The following is a 26769-nucleotide window of genomic DNA, read 5'->3' on the forward strand; positions in this document are numbered from 1 at the left end:
AAAGCGGCCGTTAAAGCCTCGGAGTCAGGTAGTGAAATAAACAATTAAAAGCGCGGGTAGTGTTCGACACAAAAATGGGGTGGCTCGATTAATGAAAGAGCGTAATAACCGCGAGTGAAGAGAAGCTCCTAAGGCGGGGGTGGAAAAATGAGGAAGGAGACGCATAGACGAGGCGTGGATCGCTCCTCCAGAGGGCGGGGGAGACGTGCGACCATCGGGTGAGGCTGGGGGCTGGCACGCGCAGTGCATATGCAGTCGGGCGATACGCGGCGCTCGACGCGGAAGTGCGCGTCCCGACCCCGATGTCGAACGTCCTCGTCGGCGCGCGAATGGCCCCAGAGGCGGGAGCGCGATTATGTGATTCCGAGAGGCCGTGCGGCGCGAGTGCGTAGCCGACCGAGGCTGAGTCATGGACAAGCTCAAGGGCACGAGGATGAACCTCCTCCAGGACTTTAACAGGTAAGTTAGCGGCAATAGGGCTTAACGGCAAACTTGGCATTTCAAATAATAACGCCACGGCGGTTCGCTCGAACGCGACGACTATTTCTGCGCCTTAACGAGAGATCGAACGCGACCTTTTCCCATGAATTTTGCGATTTATACGTGCCGCGGTGGATCCTCTCCTTAGATCTCTCCTAAGCCAGGCCTTCGATCACTCGTTCTTTACCTCCTTCCTTCTTTTATTAGCAGAATCTTTTCCATCGTCGTATTACTATTATTTGTAAATTCATTTTATCAGAATGTCGCTGCTGGCTCTTCGATGCAGGCTTTTCGTCAATTTGATGGAGATGAGTCAAAGAAGCATTACGACGATTTATGAAACGTTGAAAGTTTTTTAACGAAGACTAGCTAGATAATTAATTAAAGTGTTTTAAATTGAAATTATCTAGCTCAGATTAATTGCAATATTTAAATGAAATATTTAAATTAAAGTTCTTTAGTTAAACTGCATCTTCATCTCTCGCGATTCCGAATTAATCATTTCAGCTGCGTTTGTTTAACAAAAAAAAAAAAAACGTTATTATAATTAATCAAGTACGAAGACAATAATATAGTTAAAAATATACAACGCAATTTGAGAAAATGAAAATTTTTTCTTTTTTCGTGAATCCAATAGATAAATAAAGATTTTTATAATTGAAATTTATAATTATCGTGTGATTGGATCTATGTTTTTCAATTAAATGCTAAAAGAAGTTTCTCATAAAGGATAAGAAATTAAACGAAACAATTAAATTATTTCGAATAATTTCGATTTGAATTATATAACAATAAACATCATTCATGACTTTACTCCTCAGTTTTGAATTACTTTCATAAACCAACTTAATTATTTCAATTTCTTTCTGGAATAATGAAATCAACCTTTGTCTCATTTTAGTACTTTATATTATAACATGTATTAAATTATATCCTTTTAAAATATAAATTACTCTAACAGCCTTAAGAAACATTTATGTTAAAAGTTGAAGAATAATTTCATTCAAAATTTAGCTACAAAATTTCATGTTATGTTGTACTTGAAGTTTTAATAATAATATTTGTTAAAAGATTCATTGTAAGTTGTACAGTTGTGAGATCTAAACTATTAAATTTAACATTCAACTGCATAACTTTAGTATACTCTACTTTTTCGCAATAAAATCTGTGATAAAATGAACAAATATATTAAACTGCGTTGATAAATATTCCTCAGCTAAATAATATATATATATATATATAAATACAATAAAAGTTAATTACTAATGATATATTTATATTATACTTTTGTAAGTTTCAGTGGTTTAATTATTTGCTATTAAATATATTTGAATAATCATTTTTTTTTCTCTATTTCTAATTACTATGCATTCATTATTTATGTATTCACCTTGAATTACTACGTCACAGGCTTATACATATTTTCACTCACATTTTATTTTATGCTTATATAAATCAAATTTCATAAATATTACATAAATGTTACATAGTAGATTTACATTATGGATCAATTAAGGATAAGTTAAAAGACAAAAAAAAAAAAAAATTAGAAAAAATCAGAAATTCTCAATGTGAAACGACTAACAATTTGTTGACGCAGTGAATTATGGAAGGACTCGGGCCAGATGAAGGACTTCAATAGTAATGGGAGCTTGGCGATGGCTACGATGCCGCCCAATATGACATTTACCCATCAATCGCTGACAATTGTAATCGTCTATTGTGTCTGTTTTTTCGTCGCCGCAGTTGGCAATCTGACGGTCTTTCTTACGCTTTCGAGGGGCAGGTATCGCAAGTCGCGGATATCACTGATGATTTGCCACTTGTCCATCGCCGATTTACTCGTTGCTTTCTTCACCATTCCCATTGAAGTAAGTTTATTATTTATACTAAAATATGAAATTTATCAATATAAGATGCACTTTTTATTTTGTATTTAGAAGCTAGCATTTGTAAAATTTGGAATTTTCCCGTTAATATGATAAAAACCGTCGTTTAATGGCTCTTTATTCAACGCCGAATATTACAAAAATATCAGTCTACCTATTATTCATTTAGTTTCATTTAATTTTATGTACCGTGGTACGTTTTGTTTATTGTATTTATATTTTTCAATTAATTTTTCCATTTCAATAATTCGTAGTTGTAGTATATTATTAAATTCATTTTATTAGGCTAGTTAGAGTTTTAATTTATCTAAAACTCTATTTAAAATTAATATAATGATAATTATATATGTATTGATGAAAGCTTCTATGTAATTTATACTATATATTTGACTTTTTTTTTTCTTTTTCTTTTTTTTTTTTTATCAAAATACACCCGAGAATCTGAAATCAAAAGAGTTATGCAAATCCTTAGAAATATGTTTTTATTTAGATTATTCATTATAGAAAAGTGATTTATATATTAACAAAATAAAAAGTAATGGCACTAAATATTAATTAATTAAATGTCTAAAATGTTGATGTAACGATTAAACTACGTTATACTACTTCTAAAGAAAATATAGCGTAATATTGTCAATAATATATGCAAACCATATATTATTAAATGTATTTGTAACTAACTCATCTCTATAGTATGCGAAACATTATTTAATAAAAACAAAAATTTATATATATGATTATTATTTGATAAAACAAAAATCTTTAATATAAAAATAAAATTAAAATACTATCATTATTCAACATATTTGTATAATGTATAAAATGCATAACTCAATAATTTAACAAATAATTTATATAAATATGTATTAATAATATGTTCTTCCTTTCGTATCTCCATTTTAAACAGTAATTTTATATCCAAATAAAAATTTTTCAAGTGAATATTTTATTTACTTTCAATGTAACTACTAGAGTCCAGACATGATGTGATATTTGTAAACTTCTATAAGAAACTATATTTTAATGAAATATTTTACATGATTGATTGAATTCTAGATTCTTTCGAATACCTCATATTTACAGAAAGTGATTAAAATGAATACATTTGAATATGAAATCAAAAAAAAAAAAAAAAAAAAAAAAAAAAAAAAAACATATATATATGTACGTATGCACGTATATTTTATACTTTAGACATTTATTCTGTTTGATATATGCATAACTCAATATCGTTTGTGAATTATAGAAAATTTGTTTGATATATTGCAATATTTACTATATCATAAAATTATTATTTTGATTTTATATTTGGTTTTTTGATAATACAAACATGGATGCAGAATTGCAAAGAATGCAAATAAATTTTCAAAAACTATTTTTTTATAGTATAAGATAATTTTTTTTTGTTTTATTTAAAAACTACACGCTAAGATAGAACTTTTATTCAAAAAGACTTAAAAATCTAATAGACTCGATTTCATTACGAAATACATAAATCGAATAATTTTACATTTGTTGGCTTTGATCCTTAGTTCTTTAAAAATGTTTAATAGAGTCTAAAATAAAAGTAGTAAAATTTATTTAACTTTGAAAGCTTATTTTAACTAAGCAGATTTAAAAAATCATATACATTTGGAATGAAAAGTAAGTTTCATATAATCAGCTCAGTTAAGATAATTGTATCTGTTTTATTTTATGTTAAATACTTTACTTACATTTGTCAAAACTTTTGTTTTACGTCTGCTTTCTTTCAACGCTATTTATATATTTTTTTCCATTACAATGAAAATCTTATATTTCCAAAAACAATTAGTAAGAGTGGAATAAAAAGTGTTTGGTCCGTAATATTTGCAATAAAATTATATGAATTTACATAATATGCCTTGTATGCTTATATAAAAATTAATCTTATTTTTGATAAAATGATATTGTGATAAATGGAATATCATATTTTCATGAGCATATAAATTAAAACGCCATATTTTTTTCAGTGAATTTATATAAATTATATTTTTATGATAAAACTAAAAAGGTCGATTATTAATTCTTTTATCAGCAAATGTATTAATGTAAGCAAATGTATTAATCGAGTCATTCTTAAATGCATTAAAATCATTATGAAAAATGCTCATGTCGGAAAATTTCAAAGCTTTATTTTCAATATTTTGGCTTTATATAAGTTTTATATTAATACTTCACTTACTAGCCATTGTGCGCAGAAATATTATTATTATCATAATTACAGCTATTCAGGGCTGACATTTACACTCAATAAATACTGAATGCTCATAAATAAATAGATAGATAGAGAAAAAGATAAATCTCTTCGCTTAAGAGATACGATGATCGGAAATCGTTCCTGTCCTTTATGACTTTTTTTTTTTTTTTTTTTTTTTTTTTTTAAAAATACCCTTCTGACATGGCGTATATTGTCTCGGTACTGTATAGCAACTGTAGTTTCCCTATGCTATAGTGCGGTTCTTTTCCCCAAGTCGTTACTCGTTGTCATTACAACTTCATTGTTCATGTAGCCGATTTAAAAGTGAGGAAACAGATAGGGCGGAGTATATTCGAAAGACCGTCGCTCTGCTTTTGACGGCTGTTTCAGTCTCCCCGTCGCTATTATCACTTAAATGAACTGTGTTCGCTTTTAAAGTAGATCGGACGATCGATCATCGCTTTTTCATTTATTGATGGACGATTGACAAGACTTTTGAAAATCTATCGATTTGATATTACTTGTTGTTGACGCGTTATTTCGTGTTGGGCTTCCTCTGTGTTATCTTGTGCTTAATTGCCTCGTTTGATCAATGAATACATTAAACAGCAAATTAAACGAACCTATATGAACGTGTAATAAAGAACGCGATATGCGGCGGAAGCGTCTTAAGCACTGGCATTTATGACATACATAAAATTAATTATAAAAGTTTTGTCATACAGTTTTGATATTTCATATACTGTAGATAAGAATTTTATATTAGATGCAATATCTTATGGTTTTCACTAAAATTGAATTTATTGGTTTACAGAGGTGTTCGTGCAAAAATCCTCACTTACGTACATAAACGATGCCAATAATTCAGAACAGAAAAATGATTATTTAAAAAATTTATTTATAATTTTTATCATTAATCTCAAACTTTCTTATTTTATTATAAAATCAGAGTGATGTAATTTTCTACTAATTTCTGTTGCTTCAAAAACAATTTGAACTAGTACATTACTATTTTGCAAAGATTATTTACGATTAGTGAATGAAAATACTATTATTGCCACATAACTTATTGCCATATATTGTTATGCTTTTAGTCAATAATAACTAAAATCAGTATAATTCTATTAAAATGGAATTATGAATATTAAAAGAATATTAATTTAGTTCCAAAATTCACAAATCATATAAATCCTCGTCAATTTCAATTTTCTTAAGCTTGTTTCGTTTTTTTAATTTTACCGATATTTTAAAATTCTACTTCATTTGCTACTAATACTTTGGTTATATTTAATATTATTTAATACTATTTAACGTATTTATTTGTATTTTAATAATTTAAATGATCGTCTCTTATTTATTTATATCCATTATTTATATTTTCACATAAATAAATTCTTTGTGATTACTTGTGATACTATTCAGTTTCGTTAGTATTTTCAATTTGATAAATGAATAAAAAAACTCGTTTATTACTATTAAAATGATGAATGTTTATATTCCTTTATATATAAATTAAGAATTAAAAATTTAATAAGAATTGAATGTTATTTTCTTGATCATTATATTGTTTGATTTATACAATTATGAATATCCATATTTTAATTAGTTTATTTTTATTTATTGCTATTTCTTGTTTGTCATATTTCATATTTTCTATTGATACCCCTCTGACAAAATAATTCCAGCATTTTCTAAAAATGATGTTTATTTAATCTTTATGTTTAAACATTTTTATTAAATTGTATTCAATTTAATTCTTATAATAGAAAATTTTCAATAAATTTTTTAACTACAGAGGTAAAGCCTTACTTTCTAACATTTTTAATAATCTGATAAATCTGATTTATATATTTATTCGAAATAATTAATTATTATAAGGTAGATTTATATACAATAGGCACTTTTATAAACAAGAAATTAGCTGCATTGATATATTATAGTTAAAGAAATGTTAGAGAGACAAAAAAAAAAAAAGTTATTAGAAAAGTCACACTTATATAATAGCAAATAATGTATTTAAAAAATAATGCATAAAGCTAAAAATCTGGCTTATAAGCTCATTACTTTTTCTCAAAAATTGAAACTTCATAACCAGCTTATAGTATATTGTTTTATATTTTTATAAAACTAATTATATTTACTTGAAATTTTTCTTTATTGGGTAAATATTGTACAAATACTTTTTTCCCGGTATTACATTAAGCTATTGCAAAAAAAAATCTATAACCTGTAATTGTATAAAAGTTTAATGAAAGTTTTATTGAAATAGGGCACGATTAGTGAATAATTAAAATATAATAAATAATGAATAATAAACAATTTATTTTATTCTTTATTATTTATTTCACTATATTGCTTTAGGAAAATAGTAACAAACTAGCGATAAAATTTTATTTTAAAATTGGTATAACATAATTATTAAATAAATTTTAATTTGGCAAATTAATTTTTTAATAATCAGATAGATATAAGAATAAAACGAATTATTCGATACAATAATGATTATCATTTAATGAAATATTTAAATTAGTGGAAACTCAAAATATATGAAATGCAATACTGAGTAAGAAAAAAACGGATATTATTTATTACTTATTATTAATGGATATTATTTATTATTTATTATATGAATAATTCTCATGAATTTGTATGATACATATAACGTTATGTATAAACTCATATCTCTATTTATTTACAAAAAAATTAATCATGTAAATAAATTTTTCGTTTTTGTCGATTTTTTGTATGGGAAGCTGTTTCTTTGCTGATATTGTGCTAACCAAGTTTGTTATCCTGTTATCAGTTATCCTGAATTAATAAAAGTTTAAAAAAATAAATAAAGTATCGTCTTGTATTAATATGTGGATCATTAAAGAGATAATAATTTTTTTTATTGTACTATTTTAAAGTGGATAACTTTGTCTTTGTATCTTATTATCCAATAGATAGAGTTAACTGCAACAAGTCTTAGTTATAGTAAAAAGTTGAGTAAAAAGCATAGCAAATAAGTTTTATTTTGTCTATGCTACTAAATACTACTATTTATATTTTACGGTAAGCTATTAGACAGAATAATTAATAAAAATCTATGAAAACACGTAGAAATATCGATAATGATATAAAGCTACTTAACTATTTTGCAATATGTTTGTAAAATGTTTATGGAATATTTCAGTGAATAATTTGAGTTCATGAATTAGATGGCAATTTCAGATATCTTTACCATTAAATTTCTTTGTCATTTTATTATTCTAAATTATACTTTGATATCTAAAATGTATATTCGATTTTATTATATTTTAAAGATATATTATAAGAGTTATACATTTTTTTTAGAATTTTTATTTATTAGTAGAGATTAAATTTATGTATTTGCCGTATTATATCAAATATTAATATGCTAATCAAAATACTGACATTTGAATTTTTAATTATAATAATTTTATTGGTCTTATATTAACTTTGACCTAATTATACGAAGAAACGTTGAGTTAACGTTGAGTTAATGTAGAATAACGAGTGAATTATGTATAATATTTTTTATAATAAAATAAATAAAAATACGTATATCTCTATTATTTGCTAGTTTTATTAAGCACGCGAATTATATTTTTAGAGAATATAATTATGTGAGGATTTCCAAATTACTTAATAGCATTTATTTTTTATTTAAAGCAACGATAGAAACGCGTGTGTTATCAGAACTAATATTACACATTATATTCTGTGATTTCCAACGAAAATATCATCAAAATGATCTTAATTACTTTCGAGTAAAAGAAGCATTAAAAAATTAAATTTGATAAATTATTAGTAGTAGACATAAGCGGGATCTCTAGATTTAACATTACAACTACTTTAACGGGTTTGTTTAAATTTTAAACTCGGCTTAATTAGTTGAAGCCTACTGCTTATATATTAGGATAATTTCATTTTTATATCATGTGTTCAACGATTTCAAATAATTAGATTAAGGCATTGTCAATTATTTTAAAGAATATGCTTACATACAACTTATTTTAATGCATACGTAAGGTATATATTTATTTTAAATTGCATAATAATCCATTATATTTATCACTAAAGCAGTTAATTATATTGCGATAGCTGATTAATATTGTAAACATCCATGTATACTGGATGATTCGCAGTCTTCATTAAATAAATCAATGTGGATGCTTTTCCTTCGTATCTTCTTATTACACTAAACTTAGCATTATATTAAAATATTAATAAAAATATTATTAAATTTACTTATCTCGGTAAACTTCTCATTATGCCTATATAAATGATTCCATATCCTATAAAATCTGTATAAAATATATAATTAATATTAGAAATTACTTTCGAATAGTATAGTTTAGTCAATTATAAAAAACTTATAGTAAGAGAATAAAACAAAGTATATCCATTTGAGATTATTGCAATATATGCAATATTTCTAAGTTGCCTTAAATTTTTTTTTTCTCATATTGTTACACACAACAATAACTATTCAAATATTTTACAATACAACCGAATTAAATTAAAGTTCATGAGAATTTAATATTTACACAAATTATTAAAAAAATTCATAATAGCTGTAATTTCAGTAAAAGATAGCTTTATTTTATAAAGTTTACTACAATTACCAATTTGCTTTTAACTTAATTTAAATTTAGCACAAGTTAATGCGATTTGTGAAAGTAAATGAACATAATAGGAAAATTAAATAATTCTAATTAGAAACAAACCTTATTTAATTTGATTAAATTGAAATTATTAATAAGGGTGGATTATTTATCTAGAAAATTCATTTTCTGAATATAAAATTACTTATAACGGAAAAATTTGTATTATAAAAGACATATAATTTTTATTTATCTTATTTGATTTTATTTTCAACATTTTTCAAGCATTATATTAAAAAATTAATAAAACCATTTAAATGAAAACTTTGACACTATATAAACAGTGAGCCATTTATAAATCTGAATAAAAATACTCCCAAGAATTATAAAGTAAATTGATTAAGCTATTATAATTTTCATGATTATTAACAATTTTGCTTGATTTATAATGGGCCATCAGAAATAGAAATTTGCGTTCTACTTTAATAGCTACTATCAGTTATTAATAATTTCTATTTCATGTTTCGTCCATTCATATTCGAGTTTATATCTATATATTCATAGGAAATAATTTAAGAAAATACTCTAACAAAAATAGGTATGTAAATTTTCAAATTTTAAACAAATTACATAGAAAAGAATGACTACTTTTTAATACTCAATGACGTTATATATTACATATTGGAAAAAAAAAGAATTTTATATTGTTGAAATTCATACGAGTCGCTTGATATTTTATAACAATGTGTTATTTATGGCATTTCTTCTCAAATATAATTAAAGAAACAATTTCTTTATTACAATACAGTCAATATACAACACTACTTTTTCCTGTATTATACCAACCCAATTTCTTCTGTCAGAAAATCATAAAATAAAAGTAAATACATATTAACCAATTTGAACTGCGAACCTCAATTTTTAAAAATTATCAAATGAATCAATGACAAGACAATTGGCTATACGAAAATAAAACTTGTTCCGTTTCTTATTTTAACATTATATTATGTATAACAATTCGAGTAATACATTTTTTCTTTTAAGAAAACCGAAGGTCAAATAAAAAGTCTTATTTTTCATTACAACTTTGAAATAACATTTTAATGTTATTCTAAAAAGGTGAATATCTGGTAACCCGTATATTTTTTCATTTACCTCAATTAAAAATATTTAATTTTTTCTCTTATTATTGCAAACCAAGTATAAAATACTATACACTATACATGAGTGGCATCTATATATATATATATATATATATATATATATATATATATATATTTATGTTTGTATTCGTTTTAAAGTTGAGCAGGTAATATAATCAAATAATTAATGCGTACGCATATAGAATATCCAGTATAAGCAGTTTTCTCTCTTTTCTTTTTTCTATTTACGCATAGAATTACACCCATGTGCGTAAATATAATTATCTATAATCACACATGGAAATAAATTAAGGTTTTAAATATTTTAGAAAATCTAAAAACAATCATTTATTAACATTTATTCTGTGAGCTATATTTACATTTGTTTATAAAGCATCATTATTATAGTATTTATAATTAAATAATAATTATTAACAATTTTAAGATATAATAATGAAATATTTTAACGTATGAATAATCATATTTTTAATTAAATATTGTGGATAAAAAATTAATTTGTAACAAATAACGATTACCAAATAGTCTAATTTAGAAGTTTTGCACATACCATAAATTACTAATTTCATAATTTATAATCAAATTGAACATATAAAACGTAAAAAGTAATTGTTTGGTTAAAAACGACAATTGTATATTACGAAATAAAGAATAAAATTATGTATGACTAATCATAAATAAATTTTGATACATTTCCAATAAATATAAATTTTATTTCTATGCAAAGTACATGAAAAAGATTATTTCCAAATTTTATTAAATCATTAATTTAATTCTCAATATGGTAAATCTTTTTCGTTCAACATTATTTTTAAAATATCAATATTTTATTGATCATGATGTATTTTCATTTCAATCAGAGTGCATTTTTACCAGTACTTGTCATATATATATATATATATATATATATATTTATTACACACAATAATTAAAATATTTAATACCTAATTAAAAAGAAAGGCTGTGAAAGATTGTTTTGTTTTTTTTTGTTTTCAAAATAAGTACCGGAATTGCTTCTTATTTTTATTAAAGATGTTAATGCATTCTTGTCACTGCTCAAATTTGGTAAATGGGCTTCGTAATTATCATATTATCATTTTTCATATCCTAATCATTTAATATAATTTAATTTGAGGCACCTTAACGTCCCCCATATTTCTTGTAATAAAACCAGTATAAAACTCTGAACGAATAATGTAATTATAATGTATAAAGACAAATCCATACCTATTCTTACAACAAATTAATGACTGAGTTATAAGAATTAACTATTAAAAAATTTAAAGCGTTTTGCGTTTATCGAACTATATAACTATTTATCTAAATAAAGCTTTTCTCGATGCATGAAATCTAATGCTATGAATTTCTACTAATAAATATTCTACATACATATTAATTTCGTATAAATACATGATGTGTACGTCGCAAACACCACGATATGATTAATATTTTTCATCATTAATTAACAAGGTAAATAGATTATCTTTATATAATAATTTGTTTATAGTTTAATAGATTATATTTTATCTTATATTGGCATATATTAGAAGGAGATATTATTATATATATTTCTGTTTCTTAAAATATCTATATTAAAATATAGACAGCTCATGAAAAATATTTTACTTAATATTATAAATATTATTCATTTCATGTATGATAAATAATGAAAATAGAATAGATGTAGGATTTATAATTTTAATATACATTAATTAATTATACTGCATTAACTCTAGTATTTTCTCCTTTTGGATATATTTCATTCGACTCGGATAAGTTTTTTCTAAATACATTAAAGTTAATTATTTAAATTGAAATTTAAGTTTCATCAATTCATTCCCTTTAAATCTCAACTTTTAAAAATCTTATCTAGTCAATACTTTCTTATTTGATTTAGCATTGCGCTTGATTTTCAAAAGCTTTAAATTTAATGCAAATACTATAAATATATTATTTTTCTATATTAAATTTTATATAGTGAAATTAGAAATGCTTATATAGTATAGAAATTTTTGTTATAAATTAAATGCATAATGCTCAATGTCTTCGGTAATAGAAACATTATTAAATTATTCGTCACTTGAATTCTAAATAATTTAAATTATTTTTTCCTCTTGCACTTTCATATATAAAATAAAATATAAAATAATTAACAGAGATGAAGTTTCTAATAAAATATTTAACAGACATAAAAGCCCTATTTCTGTTTGTCAAAGCTCTCATTTAAAAAAAAAAAAAAAGTTATTCCCAAATTTATGAATTAAATTAATTTGAATATAATACTTTCGTTAAATTTTTATTTTCATGCAATTTTAATTTTGTAATTGAACAACCGACATTCCTGTAAATATTCTATTACACTTTTGTCTTTCTATATAGAAAAAACTGAATGTTTTCAAAACCTTCTCTAATTAAAAATTTGATTGAAACGTTTGATTAACTTAGTCTTCTATCTCATTCATACGTCATTCATATTGCAATTAACTTCGAGTAACATGAATTGACTGAAATATTACATAGGCATACAAACTTAACTCATAGGACTACTCTAATTATATTTACATTAATTCCGCGATTCTATTAACAATTATATTGTATCGACAATTTTATACTCTAACATTTATATTCAATCTATAAAGTTAAAAATATACATCTAAACCTTTGTAATATTTCAGCATTGGATTAATTAGAAATATTATAATAATATAGCTAAATTTATTAATGCTTCTTAAAGATTATTTTCAATATTTGTAAAATTATATACTTAAAATATAAATAAGTAGCAACAAATATAGAAGAATTTAATATCGTCGTGTCTAAATCTCATGCGCTATGCTATTTTTTTTTTTACAAAAGACTTATTAAATCGAACTTGATTTTGAAAATTAAATAATTTAACAGCTTTCAGTTTCACTCGGCTTTGATAGATTTTTAAAGCAAATGAAATAATAATAATATATTTTACTATATCGACATTATTAATAATTTTTAGATATAAGACTTTTCTTATATTAATACAAAATTAATATAATTAATATAATTAATTATTATTCTTCTATCATAATTGAATTAATAATCTTTGTAAATATAAAAATATTTTAATGAATTTATAATAGAAATTTATTTATAATAATACATTATTATTACTGATAGTTATTAAATTTTAACTAACAAAACACGTTCCTGAACATATTAATCTTTCTTCTGAGATCTTTATTGTAATTCAAAAATCATTTATTACTTCTATTAATAATAATCTATCATATTCAATGTACTAATGTGAAATCTTTATTAATTTTAAGACTTTATGAAAACCATCAGGCTATTATGGTATTTCATAACAAATTGTGTTTATAAAAAATATTATTTTTAATTACAGAATTTCAAATATTTATAATTTTTTCAAGAGGAAATAATTATTTCTTATTTTATTTACTTTGCAAGTTTTATAGTAAATCAACATATATGAAAAATTAATTTTTGAATTTTGTTCGTTTTTAATTACAGCGAAGTTCTTATTCCAATTTTGAATTTCATTTCAGATTGGATGGCGACTAACTGTACAATGGATTGCTGGAAACCCGGCTTGTAAAATATTTTTATTTTTAAGAGCTTTTGGCCTATACCTGTCAAATAATATTCTGATCTGCGTTTCCTTGGATAGGTAAGTAAATATTTTTGGTAGAAAGTATTACCTAAATATTGAGTTACCTTGTTTAATTTCATTAATTAATCCATACATACATATAAGATATCCGTACATCACACACATACTCACTCATATAAACGCATTCATAGTTTCGATAAGAAATTACTTTTAATTAATACAATATATTTATATATAGTTTTTTTTTATTGAATGAGCTACAGAATTATTTATATAATTCATTCCATTTTTATAATATGTCTAACACTTCTAATTTTGCATTATTTCTAAAATAAACTTTTAAAATGAAATTTTACGCTGAAAATATTTAAAAATTAATCAATAATACCAGTTTTAATCCCTCTATATTTTATTCAATATAAAATAGAAATGTGCTAAAGATACCTTTGCAACTATTCATTTGTGCGTCTGCGGATGTATATATATATATATATATATATATATATATATATATATGTGTGTGTGTGTGTGTGTGTGTGTGTGTGTGTGTGTAGAATCAATACAAGGCAGACAACTTATTTGTATTGAATTTAAATCATTATCCCCTATTCATTTCAGTCAATTTTATCGAATAATATGGTAAAAAGTGTAATTTATGAAAGATTTCTATTTATTTATCATTTGAAATCTAAAATTACGGTTTCGTTGATACCAATTTTTCATTTTTCTTAGTCGTAGCTTCTGTAAAAAAGGATTTAATTTGAATGTGATCTTCAGCTTTTTCATGAATCAAAATATTGTTGATCTGTAGATAAAAAATATGTTATTAATTGGATAACCATAATAACACAATACTTTTTATTATATATTTTTACAACTAGGAAATTAATGCACAACCATGATATTGAGAATATCTAAATTAGTGTATGACCATAAAAATATTAGTATACCAGTTATATATTTTATTTTTTGAAACATGCATATGCAAATGAAGAGAGAGAGAGAGAGAGAGAGAGAGAGAGAGAGAGAGAGAAAGTCGTTGGTTTAAGGATTTCGTTTACTCATGAATATACGTATCAAATGATATACATATCAATAAAATAATTATCATTTTTCATATTCCAAAATAATGAATAATACTGATAAATTAAAAATTTACATTATATATTATATAATCATGAGATATTTATATATTACATTAAATAAAATCGCGATTTTAATGCTTTTAATATTATCGCGCTTTTCATTGAATCTTTAATTTAGCCTGTTAATAGGTCGGAAAATATATAGTTGATAAATAAAAGTTAATTGATTATATATGAAATGAAATAATATATTAAACATTTTATTAATAAAACAACGGAATGGCTTATGGAACAGTTTGTATTTATTTGTCATGAGGTTTTCAGCAGTTTTACTTTGACTGTATGTCGATTATTATTCAAGAGTTTTCTTAGCTATAGAGAAGCGTAATTGAAAGACATAAGAAAATTCACACTCTTAGTGTGTCGACTATATTTAATATACTTGTACGTGCATTTGTGCAAATTTTATGCTCAAAATAACTTATAAAATTGGATGTCTTATATATAAAATTCACGAAGCAAACATATTGAATATACGTTATTCAAAAACGAAAATAATAAAACAAGAATTCAAATTACATGGACGGTTTCACAAAATGTATAAATTATATTTTATACTGTAACATTAATTATGTAAATAATAAAACGTAAAATAGACATATATTTATCTACCAATTCTCTGTGTCGTTGTTGTTGTGTTTTTTTTTTTTTTTTTTTTTTTTTTTTTTTTTGAATGTTAGCCCAGAATTTCATAGAATATTTGATAGAAATGATTGAATTTGTTGTTTTTTGTATATTTTCCCTCATTTTAGGGAATATGTAGCATTTAATTATCATGATTGTAAACTGTGAATGTATTTTTAACGATGAGTCACAATTTTCTGATTGTTTAATAGGCCATTTTTCACAATGAATGTTTTTTAATTTATTGAATAAAATACTTTTTAAATTGAAATAATAAGATATGGCTTGAATGATATAAAAATAACATGTATAATAAAATATTTAAATATATTTACATAATTAAATTTTCATTATTACAATTTTATAATTTTCAAATTGGGTAAATTATATTTTATATATTTTAAAATAAATGTTTGTTACGCGTTAGATAGCATTATTGCAAAAGTTAGTGTGGCATTTACTTGAAAATCAATATCAATATAAAATAAATTTATAAATTCATTTATGATGGTTGAATTCAAGCATGCATTTTTATTCAATTACTTTTTGTAAATTGTATAATTTTTAAAATCTAAAAATCATAACAATTGATTGTTATCTAATTAATTTAATATTAACAATTTTTTCATCTATTTCACTTATAATATTTATTTGCATACGTATGATAGTAAATTCATTTTTAATAAACGCCAAATCAGCAGTAAAACAGTTTCTAATGTCTGTTAATATGATTATGATAATATTTAGGGATTCAATTTATCTAAAATGAAGCAATTTATTAAATGGATAAATTTTGTAATTTCACACTCATAAATTTTAAGAGTGCTGGTGTAAAAATAATTTTATATTTATAGCCAATTATTTTGGCTATTTTAAATTCATATTTTATTAGAGTTGTCATGTATATAGCGTCACATAATTTCATGGAATTAATTTAAGTTTTATTATAATTATAAAATCCAATTTATAATTGTCCATTTTAATATATTCAATTTTAGTTACAAGTTTATGTAATGCAATACACAATATATGAACAAATGTTCATAAAAGTAGTTAATATTTAATTATAGCGTTTGCGAAGAATTAAATCAATCATATTAATTATTAGTTTCGTTTTACTTTTTTTTTCTATGGGTTGTTAACTATGGAATACTTTGGTCACTATTAATTACTAAAACAATTATTTTTAATGTAATAATTAACTTCCTTGAACTTAAACCCTAATGCAACTGAATCTTTTATAGTCAATTGTTACTTGCTGATTCAATTTTGATTTTTAAACAAACGCACGCGTTCATTTAAAAATAATCACTCATTGCTTATATTAATTTGCAAATGACACATGTATTTAGATACTTATTCTTACCCTAAACTTACTTAACTGCTTAATTCACATCTTTAAAGCAAATTTTGTAATCTATTCTGTGATTAGGATTCACCTTTTGAAATCTCTTTATAGCATTGGCATTTTTTATTTAAAGCTCGGCATATGACCTATTTTCACTTCCTACTTTCTCCATAATATATCAATAGTTAGCTTCATATTTTCTAATTCGATCATTATTAAGTGATTCATAGTTACACTATGATTAATTTAAGCCCTTATTCCAAAAAATTACTATTGATAATTATATCTTACTGATATTTTACTTTAATGAGCACTTGTCATTTAATACATCTGAATAGTAATCATTTATTTCACTTTAAAAAAAAAAATGATTATCATTTGCATTCAATAATTCTTTCGTAATATCTTCTTGACAGTCACGAATGATAATCTTCTATAAGCGGGTTTTATCTGTTATATTCCATGTCGTTGAAAAATGTATGAAGGTAAAATCTACTTTTAGGTCACGACAGTTCCATTGATGTCTTTCAATAGTCTAATATATCCAAACATCCAAATTCATCGGTGACATTTTCTTTCGTATGCCATTATTGATCGAACTTGTTATTCTTCATTCTTCTTTATTTCATAGTTTTTAAATTGTTTATGTTCGATATTGTAGAACAAAATAACAATTTACAGATCATCTTGGCAGTCTCATATACTCTTCTAAATAAACAAAAATGATCAAGACTTATGATTTTTTTTTCTGGTGAATTGAAATTCATTAGATAATTAAAATGCTCGATATATTCGGTGAGTAATTTGAGTTATTCGTGTCAAGGAAGTATAGGGCTACCCTTTGATGATTGTTGAACATTACCGCATTGATAACTATCTTACTATTGTTATTTCGAATTGTATTTTAAAACTATGATCTAGTAATCTTGTGCTTCATTTCGAACATTGTTCTTGGGGTAAACGACATAAATCTTATACAATTTTATCGATATATCGTTAAAACTGTATGATATTAATAGTATTTTCTTCTTTTCTTTATTATCGTCGTTGTTGTATTTCTTATCTTTCAACATATCAAATTGTTTGAAAGGTGTATTACTATATAAAAATATACTTCAAAATACCGTTCTGTTTTTAATATTCTTATCCAACATACATTTTCACTATCCTTGATAATCAATATTTATTTACTGATGTCATAATAAGTGCCATTTATATTATATAAAACTATTGGTTCTATTACCTGCCGATGTAAATAAGAGGAATTCTCAATTCATATATCTTCGAAAGTGTGTACTATGGTATTCACAATTTTATAATGTGACTTCATGCGTAATATGTATTTTCTCAAATTTATATATTTCTGAACATAGTGTAGTGTGTAATATTTGCTGTAGAACTTTGAAAAACTATTTTATTTTATTCATTATCTACCCTTATTTTGATTGCAGATGCAAATATCGGAATGTGGGTCTCTATGTCTTTTCTCTATGAGAAAAGCAAATGCTTTCTTGACAATAATATAAATGTTATTATGAATTACTACCTTAACGATTATTTATTTATGGATTGAGAATTCCTTATTCAATAATGTTGCGTATTACTTATAAATTAAAATTACTTAAATTAAAATTAAATTTCATGTGCAATTAAAGAAATAATCGTTTTTTAAATACAATATGATAATACATAAACAAAATATATAAATGATAATAATGAAAATAGTAATTAAAAATTTAATTGCAACAAGGTAAATTATAGTTAAAGAGTACATTCTATATTATCAATTTATCAATTAATGTTTATCAAGATAATACATATGAAAACTATCTTTTTAATAATTTATGATTGCTCGTTATAATTTATATTTCATAATTTTTATAATTAAACAATTAATAATGTATATTTATAATATATTAGATTTTTAAAATATAATTATTACGAATAATTTAAAAAATCAAAATGGAAACAATTTTTATTGATAAATTAACACCAGCTAAATTCTAAATTTACAAAGATGACATAAAAATTTATCGACGGTGTTTTACACAGTCATGATAAAAATGTATGTATTAATGTTATAACAATTAATCTTGATGCATTAATTGAAAAGAATGTTATTCCCAACATTATTTTTAATAATGTTGAATATTATACATTTCAATCATACTGTGGGTAAATAATTCAACAAATGTTCGAAATTCGAAGTTGTTTCGATCATTACTCAAGTTTCTTGCTGCATGCTGACTTACTTTCTACAAAAATTTTATCAATAGGATAGCATTATTTTAATGGAAATATAAACTAAAAAATAATAGGCTATGACTCCTACTTCAATAATCTCATCATACGGTATTCCCTATTTAATATTTTCAATATTAATGCGCTTTTGCATTATTATAACTAAATAAGATTCGCTTTAAAATAAGCAAAATTATTAAACCTTGTTTTTTATATTTCTAAAGATTTTAGTAAAAATTCCATATCTATTTATATACTTTAGAATTACAAATATGAATATTTCATTTTCAATATTCTCTCCATCGTAAGTTGTCGTAGAATGTGGAAAATGCCATTGTTAAATGAAAGAGAATGCGTTTGAAACTTCGAGAAATTGTAGTTTAGCGGCATAAATCGAAATAAAGGATCCTCACAGTATTTTAAGGTCATATTTATTGTTTATTCGTTTTTATCCATTATTTCCATTACGTTTCGAATTGCAATATTTCATTATAAGAGTATTTTTCATACATATGTCTATTAATCATATACGTGCTTGCATAATTAATTAATTTCATTCTCTTCGAAATATTTATTCATTTAATTATAATTATTAGCCATACATTTTCTGAATAGATATAGTTATTTTATTTCATTGATTATCATTTGTAAAAATTTCTTATTTATTAAATTTATACTTATACTTTAAAATAGCACAAGGTGATATTTCGATTGTATTCGTTTCGGTTGTTTGCTACTTTATTATCTATTAATAACGATATTTGTATTAACTATAATTTGAATCTACAAACATTATACATTCATAAATTTCTCTATCCCTGCTGTGAAAATAAATATTTTATATACTGAACTATCAACTGTGAAATCATTTCTTAATACGGATGATTTAAAAAGTTGACACAATTTATTCATAATACTTTGATTTTTAACTAATTAATTAACGTATTACAATCTGCAATAAAATACAGAAAATGATCGGCATTGTAACTTATTTTAACGAATAATCAAATAATCTCAAATAATTACAAAAATATTTATAAAAAAAAAAACAAAATTATTAATAATATTAAAATTAATAAATTAAAACACAATTACCGTATGAAATACAACGGACTCAAATTGAATATACACAGTACATATATTTAATAACGTGTTAGCGGCCAATCGTAAATACTATTGTTGTATTGAAATTTCGCTCGCTATCGCAGCTACACGTGCAAGCTTGCAAAGAGCTTAAATTTGCGATTCTAGTGATGTGTGTAGATGCCCGTGTGTTATACACATACGAATGTGAATTAGTAGGTTCGTCTAAGTAAAGCTATTTTCATTAATATTTATGTATCAGCCGAAAACTTTGTTTCAGTTAAAATTCTACAATAAGATTTAATTGCGGAATTCTATTTTAAAATGAATTAAATATATCAATTTATAAATTTCCTCTATTGCTTCAAATCGATTAGAAGAAAAAATATTTCTTTTCTTCTTTCAACAAAAAATTCATATAATTGGAAAAATAGTTAGAAAAATATTAAAATAATATTCGTGATTATGAAAAGTATTTGATACTGCTAAACTTTTTATTTAAAACCATTTGGAAAATTTTCGCGTTTATACAACAAACGCTTTTAACTGAGAAGGATTAAAACTAAAATTCAGTAAAAATGCATATTTGAACATTGATTTAAAGAATGACAATAGTATATATTTACAAAATTTTAATTTAAAATATTTAAATCTTAGTAGAATATAAGAAGAATGATAAAAATTCAAAATGAAAATGAAAATTATTACAAAACTTGAAGAAAAATTTGTATGAAAAATACTTATAATTCGAAATTACACGTTATAATTTTAGCAATAATTAATTAATCTACATTGAGTACTAAACTTATGTAAAGATATGTGAGAATATTCGATTTTTTTAATATTACATTAATATTTGAAATTAGTTGGTAAATTATTTATTATATTGAAGTAGCATTAATTATTTATTGTAATTAAGTAGCATAAGTAGATAAAATCTTACTGAATTTGAATAGTTGGTATATAAAAAAATAATGCAAACCGTAGAATATAAACTTAATAGTGATTAAAGTATGGCATTTATTTTGCCGTTTCAATTATTATTATTTTAATTTTATCATTATATTTTCATATTTTTATTATATGCAGAAATCATTCTTTGAAAAACTTGGAAGCACTTTAGTGACTTTTGCATATAAATTATTACTGCGGTTATGACTGATATATATGATGAATATTTATTGGAAATATTTCTATCCTAATCTGCCCGCGTATGTTACAAGATTTACACTCATTATTTCAAGATATGTAGGCTAATTATAATTTTTACATAAACTAAGATTCCTATTTACTACACAGAAAATCGCATGTATTTAATCTAAATAAATGCTATTATAATTCAGCAAATTATAAAATTAAATTGCATTTACTCTGCAATATTAGCGAATAACAATAATCTCCATAATATTTATCATTTAATATAATAAAAAATATTTTATCTAATCCTCCGTTTGATAATTAATATTATTACAAAACAATTATTTTCTTAAAAAATTCTTAGTAAGTGAAAATTACTTTTTCGACTTAATGGCTTTGACAATGTGAATACCCATAAAGATTAATTATTAATGGAATTAATAATTATAGTTATATAACTGTTTAAAAGGTTATAAGTTGTAAAAATTAAATGGATAAAGCAGGTTAAAATAAACCGACATAACGACATTAAAAAAATACTGCGAAGAATTTTTTGCATTTATTTATTTGTTTTCGCTTGTATTTATCAAAATTTGTACATGCGGCATAAAGAAGAGAGGCACTACTTAAAAAGAAAACATACATGTGTTAATGAAATGAAATACAATATTTATCGCAATTGAAATATAATATAATGGTAATGAGATATGAGTAATATTTATGCAAACATTATAGCATTCGAGTAAAATTATTTTACAACTTGACGCGTTTTGTCACTCTAGCAAAGAACATTATCATAAATATTTCATGATCGTTAAAATTTAATTTAAATATAGTCTTATCTTGTTTAATAAAACGAGTGAAGAATAAAATTTAAAAAATATATTATAGTATTTAAAATGTCGGTAGGAGAAATATTGCAAATTAGAAAATGTTTTTAATTTCCGTTTTGTTCAAAAAGTATAAAAATCTTCAGAGTTTTACGATTAAAATGAATGCATATTGCAGTTGTTGTTTGTTTGTTTGTTTGTTTGTTTGTTTGTTTTTTCACAATGCACAATATAAATATCATTATAATAATTATTTCTTTAATTATATTCATTGTATTGAATTTTTTATTATTAAACATTTAAATGCTGATAAAATAAATAGCGTGTAGTTGTTGAATTTTATGAACTAGCGAACCGATGATACTATCCATATTCAGTACTAATTAGTTTTAAAAGTCTGCGTGCAATATTATATTGTACTTGAGACTGCAAATACAAGGTCATGAATAATGAGACTCAAGTAGAGCACTCCATAATTCGACGATTGAATGTATTTTATGTCCATTAATGTGATGCATTAAATTTGTTAAAAGTTTGCATTCTCGCCGTGACGTCGTTTAATTTTAGGAGTCTGTATTATTTATATCCGATGCTGTTATTTGCCGTGTTATTGATGAGAAAGTCTAGATAGTGATTTAATCTACATTCTGGCCGTGAAGAAATCTAATACGACTATCCAAACTAATAAAATTATAAAGCGTTCTATCGAAATTTTCCTGTTTTGCGTGATATCTCGTATGAACGTGTGTTGTCCAAAAACTGTATCGTAAGAGTCCTAAAATAATAATCTAACAAGCGCAATAATAATAAAAGTTTACTAATTATTTATTATATAAAGTCACAGATTAAATATAAATAAGAACCTAGATACGCAAAGATAATTTAAATAAGTTTTTCGTATACTAAATATATTAAATACAATCTTCAAAATAATAAGTTTTATATTTAATTTGTTAATTAAGAAAGTACGTTGATAAATTAATTTGATAAATATATTTTAAATAATCACATAACACTGAGATTTACTTGTGAGTGACACTCGTCGTAGAAGACGCGAATAATTTTCTTTCCATTATTAAGCCGACGGTTTAATGTAATTTCTTTCTTAATCTCCGTTGTGGACGTATTTATAAAATATCATGCAAAAGTAATTGAAACTGTACTCTTACCTATGTTAGTAGAGCGTCCTCAAAACGCAAGACTGCGGTCATGAAGGTGATGACAAAGTGGTCTTAAGGTGATATGGAAGCAGTGGTATTCAAAAATCTGTGGCAAGGATTAGTGACCACTTCCTTCATTTCCATGACAAAGGCGATCCTCTTGTCAAAATTAAACGTCTCACAATTACTTAAGATCTTAAGATTATCAAAAAAATAGTATACCATGTTGAAATTAACTTTAATGATATATATAATATATACCAGGTATAGCGAACATTAGGTTTTCGATTAGGTTTGTATGCAAGATTTTAAATGTACCGTACGACACTCGTGTATATCACCATGAGACCTACTACTGCCGAAATCAGAGTAGCTGCTGAATTTTTATACGTTGTATTAAACAAGACGTATGTGACGTAGCCATTGGATTAAAAAATTAAATTAAAAGTAATCTATTTAAAAATATCTTTAGCGCTAGACAATTTTCTATTTTTATTCAGATTCATTGTCACTTGGCTTTCAAATTGGGCACAATTACTGTACACAAAAGTTTGAAAGTAACATATTTTGCAATACTTCAGTATATGATTCGCTTTGTTAATTAATTTAGATTATTAATTAATTTGTCAAGTATTTTATAAACTTCTCCACTCAATAGCAGTGATAAAAGTTTAGAAAATATCAACAATGCATGTCCGAATATCTCAAGTAATACAAAATATTGCTCCTTAAAATGACAAGTAGATATACCCACTCATTTTAAAACTAAACGAATTATTAATTATAATTGAGTAATTATAATTAAATATAAATAAATTGAAAAGGAGTTAAAATTTTGCAAAATCGTGTACAGCTGTTTATCTTATTATTAACATTTTTAAGTGCAAAGATTAAATGTATTATTGTGCTTTAGTAATATACTCTATGTACTTTTGTATTTTTCACAAACTCTATCGGTTATTCTTGAATAAATTTAACGTCGATTAATCGAAGAATCACATTTATACGCTGAAAATTTATTCACGTATTATTTTATCGTCGTAGGCAATAATAACGTCTAGAAGTTTATAAAAATTTTATGCATTAATAATATTCACATATTTATATATAATTCTTATTTTACAAAACATTTAAATCTAATTTGAAAATTGCAATTATTTATCATTGTATTATATATAATCAATAGAGGATATATGTTTTTTATACTTAATTTAACAAAATTTTAAGACTAACCTTTATACTTTGCTAAATTACTATACGATTTAGATTAACGTAATTACTAAGTTAGATGAAAATAATTTTAGTGATGCTATTATAAAATTTTATATACATTATCGTACCGATAATTATTTTCATTATACACACACGCACGCACGCACGCACGCACGCACGCACGCACGCACGCACGCACGCACGCACGCACGCACGCACGCACGCACGCACGCACGCACGCACGCACGCACGCACGCACGCACACACACACACACACACACACACACACACACACATATATATATATAATGCAATATGATCTTTAAGATAATTTAGTGTAAAACATAATTTTCATACAAGAGGAAAAAACTCGTAGACCTTGTAAAAATATTTCCATTACTTATACGAACGTTGTAATCTATTATATCAAAGGATAAAATATCTATTAAAAATGAATAAATGTTGTTTATGCAAAAATAGTTATTTAAATTGACTACAAATTTAAATATAAACTGCCAATAAATTGAATATTATGGTTAAAATATGTACCCGATATGACCAGTAGTATAACACTGAATTTTTTAATATATTATCTTTTAAAAAATCAAGGCTTTTGAATATGTTACGTAAATCATTATATGGCCATTATATAAATTATAATTTATACAGTCTCCATATTTTATAATTAATAAACGAATATAAGCTTTGACGGGAATATGCTGTGGCTGATGTTATTACTAAAACTCTTTAATTTCCAAAAAAAAAAAATCCGGCGCATCGCTTTTGCAAGCATAATAATAAATCTCAAATACAAACTGCTTAATTATTATTGCACATGGAATATCAATATCGGTGAATTAGTATATAAGTACACGTGGCATACGTCGTACATACGCATTCATACATTTTATCAACATTTGCACAATAAAGCAACAGTTAGTAAAGCATGAATCACTCGCCCAATACGGCAGATTGAGCAAACGTAAATGCCATGAGTAGAGCAACGACAGACTTTACGTACACATAGAAGAAAAAAATCGTAGTATCAAGAGGATATTACGATGCAGTAATAAATATATAGGTAATCAGCCATTTGGCACTCCATAGTCTAGCAAATTACAATATTAGTTTATATTATTGGAATAGGAGAGAGTGCGAGTTAGACAGTCCGATTGATTTTCTCAAGGCTAATATGAAAGTGAAGCTAACGAGGCTCTTGTTATTATTTTGCATTTGTGAAGCATCGTGCGAGATCACGCAAACTTTGCATGCGCATATAAGATATAAGGGAAATGTTATACAGGTGTACGTGAAATGTTTCAGATACTTCGCCGTCCTTTATCCCTTACGCGTGAATGATGCACGCCGCCGAGGAAAATTCATGCTCAGCATCGCTTGGATTTTCAGCATCATCTACGCCATACCGCAGGTAACTTTACTTCTAGTTTTACTTTATAAATAAAAGCACTTAATGCTCTTAATAATCATAAATAATCTTATTTAATTCACACCAAACGTCATAATTTGTATCTATGTAACAATTTCTTACATTTTAGTAATGTTTAGTCAAGAAATTTCTTATTTAAAAGCTTTCTTTTAAAATAATAATTTTTCTGAAAAATATTAATCATTTTTGTGATTACTTTGCAAATTTTCTGTACCTTTTCATCATTCGAACTTCAATCGATAAAAGCATATGGACTACTACGAGCAAATGAACCTGTCGATATCTGAATTTCTGTTTTTGTTTCTTCTAAATAAAAAAAACTATTGCCTTTCATACTAATAAAAAGAAGGAAAGATTTTCATTACATTTCAGTAAATATTGATCATATATCTATTGAATAATATTGATATTCCGATAGAAATACGCAATTTCTTATGTTTTCATTGCAAAGAAATTAAGTTTTATCGTGTTTATAATAACGACAGGATATTTTCACACAAAGTATAATTTAGATATATATTAAACTAAAATATTAATTTTTTTTTATTTATTAAATTTCAATATGTGTTTACGTGTAT

General features: G+C 24.4%; 1 protein-coding gene across 3 annotated transcripts in view; it reads left to right on the forward strand.

The window, feature by feature from the left end:
• The first annotated feature begins 266 nt into the window (after window positions 1-266).
• The window catches only part of LOC105363994 (gonadotropin-releasing hormone II receptor-like), a 43764-nt gene continuing 17261 nt past the window's right edge, over window positions 267-26769 (forward strand). For all 3 annotated transcript variants that reach the window (XM_011501825.1, XM_011501823.1, XM_011501824.1), the window contains exons 1-4: window positions 267-459; window positions 2081-2351; window positions 13900-14021; window positions 26068-26173. In XM_011501825.1, coding sequence (XP_011500127.1) covers window positions 410-459; window positions 2081-2351; window positions 13900-14021; window positions 26068-26173 — 549 coding nt within the window. In that variant the 5' untranslated portion in view covers window positions 267-409. The remainder of the gene's footprint in view (window positions 460-2080; window positions 2352-13899; window positions 14022-26067; window positions 26174-26769) is intronic.

Source organism: Ceratosolen solmsi, unplaced genomic scaffold (genome assembly GCF_000503995.2).
Source record: "Ceratosolen solmsi marchali unplaced genomic scaffold, CerSol_1.0 scaffold23, whole genome shotgun sequence".
NCBI classification, from domain to species: domain Eukaryota; kingdom Metazoa; phylum Arthropoda; class Insecta; order Hymenoptera; family Agaonidae; genus Ceratosolen; species Ceratosolen solmsi.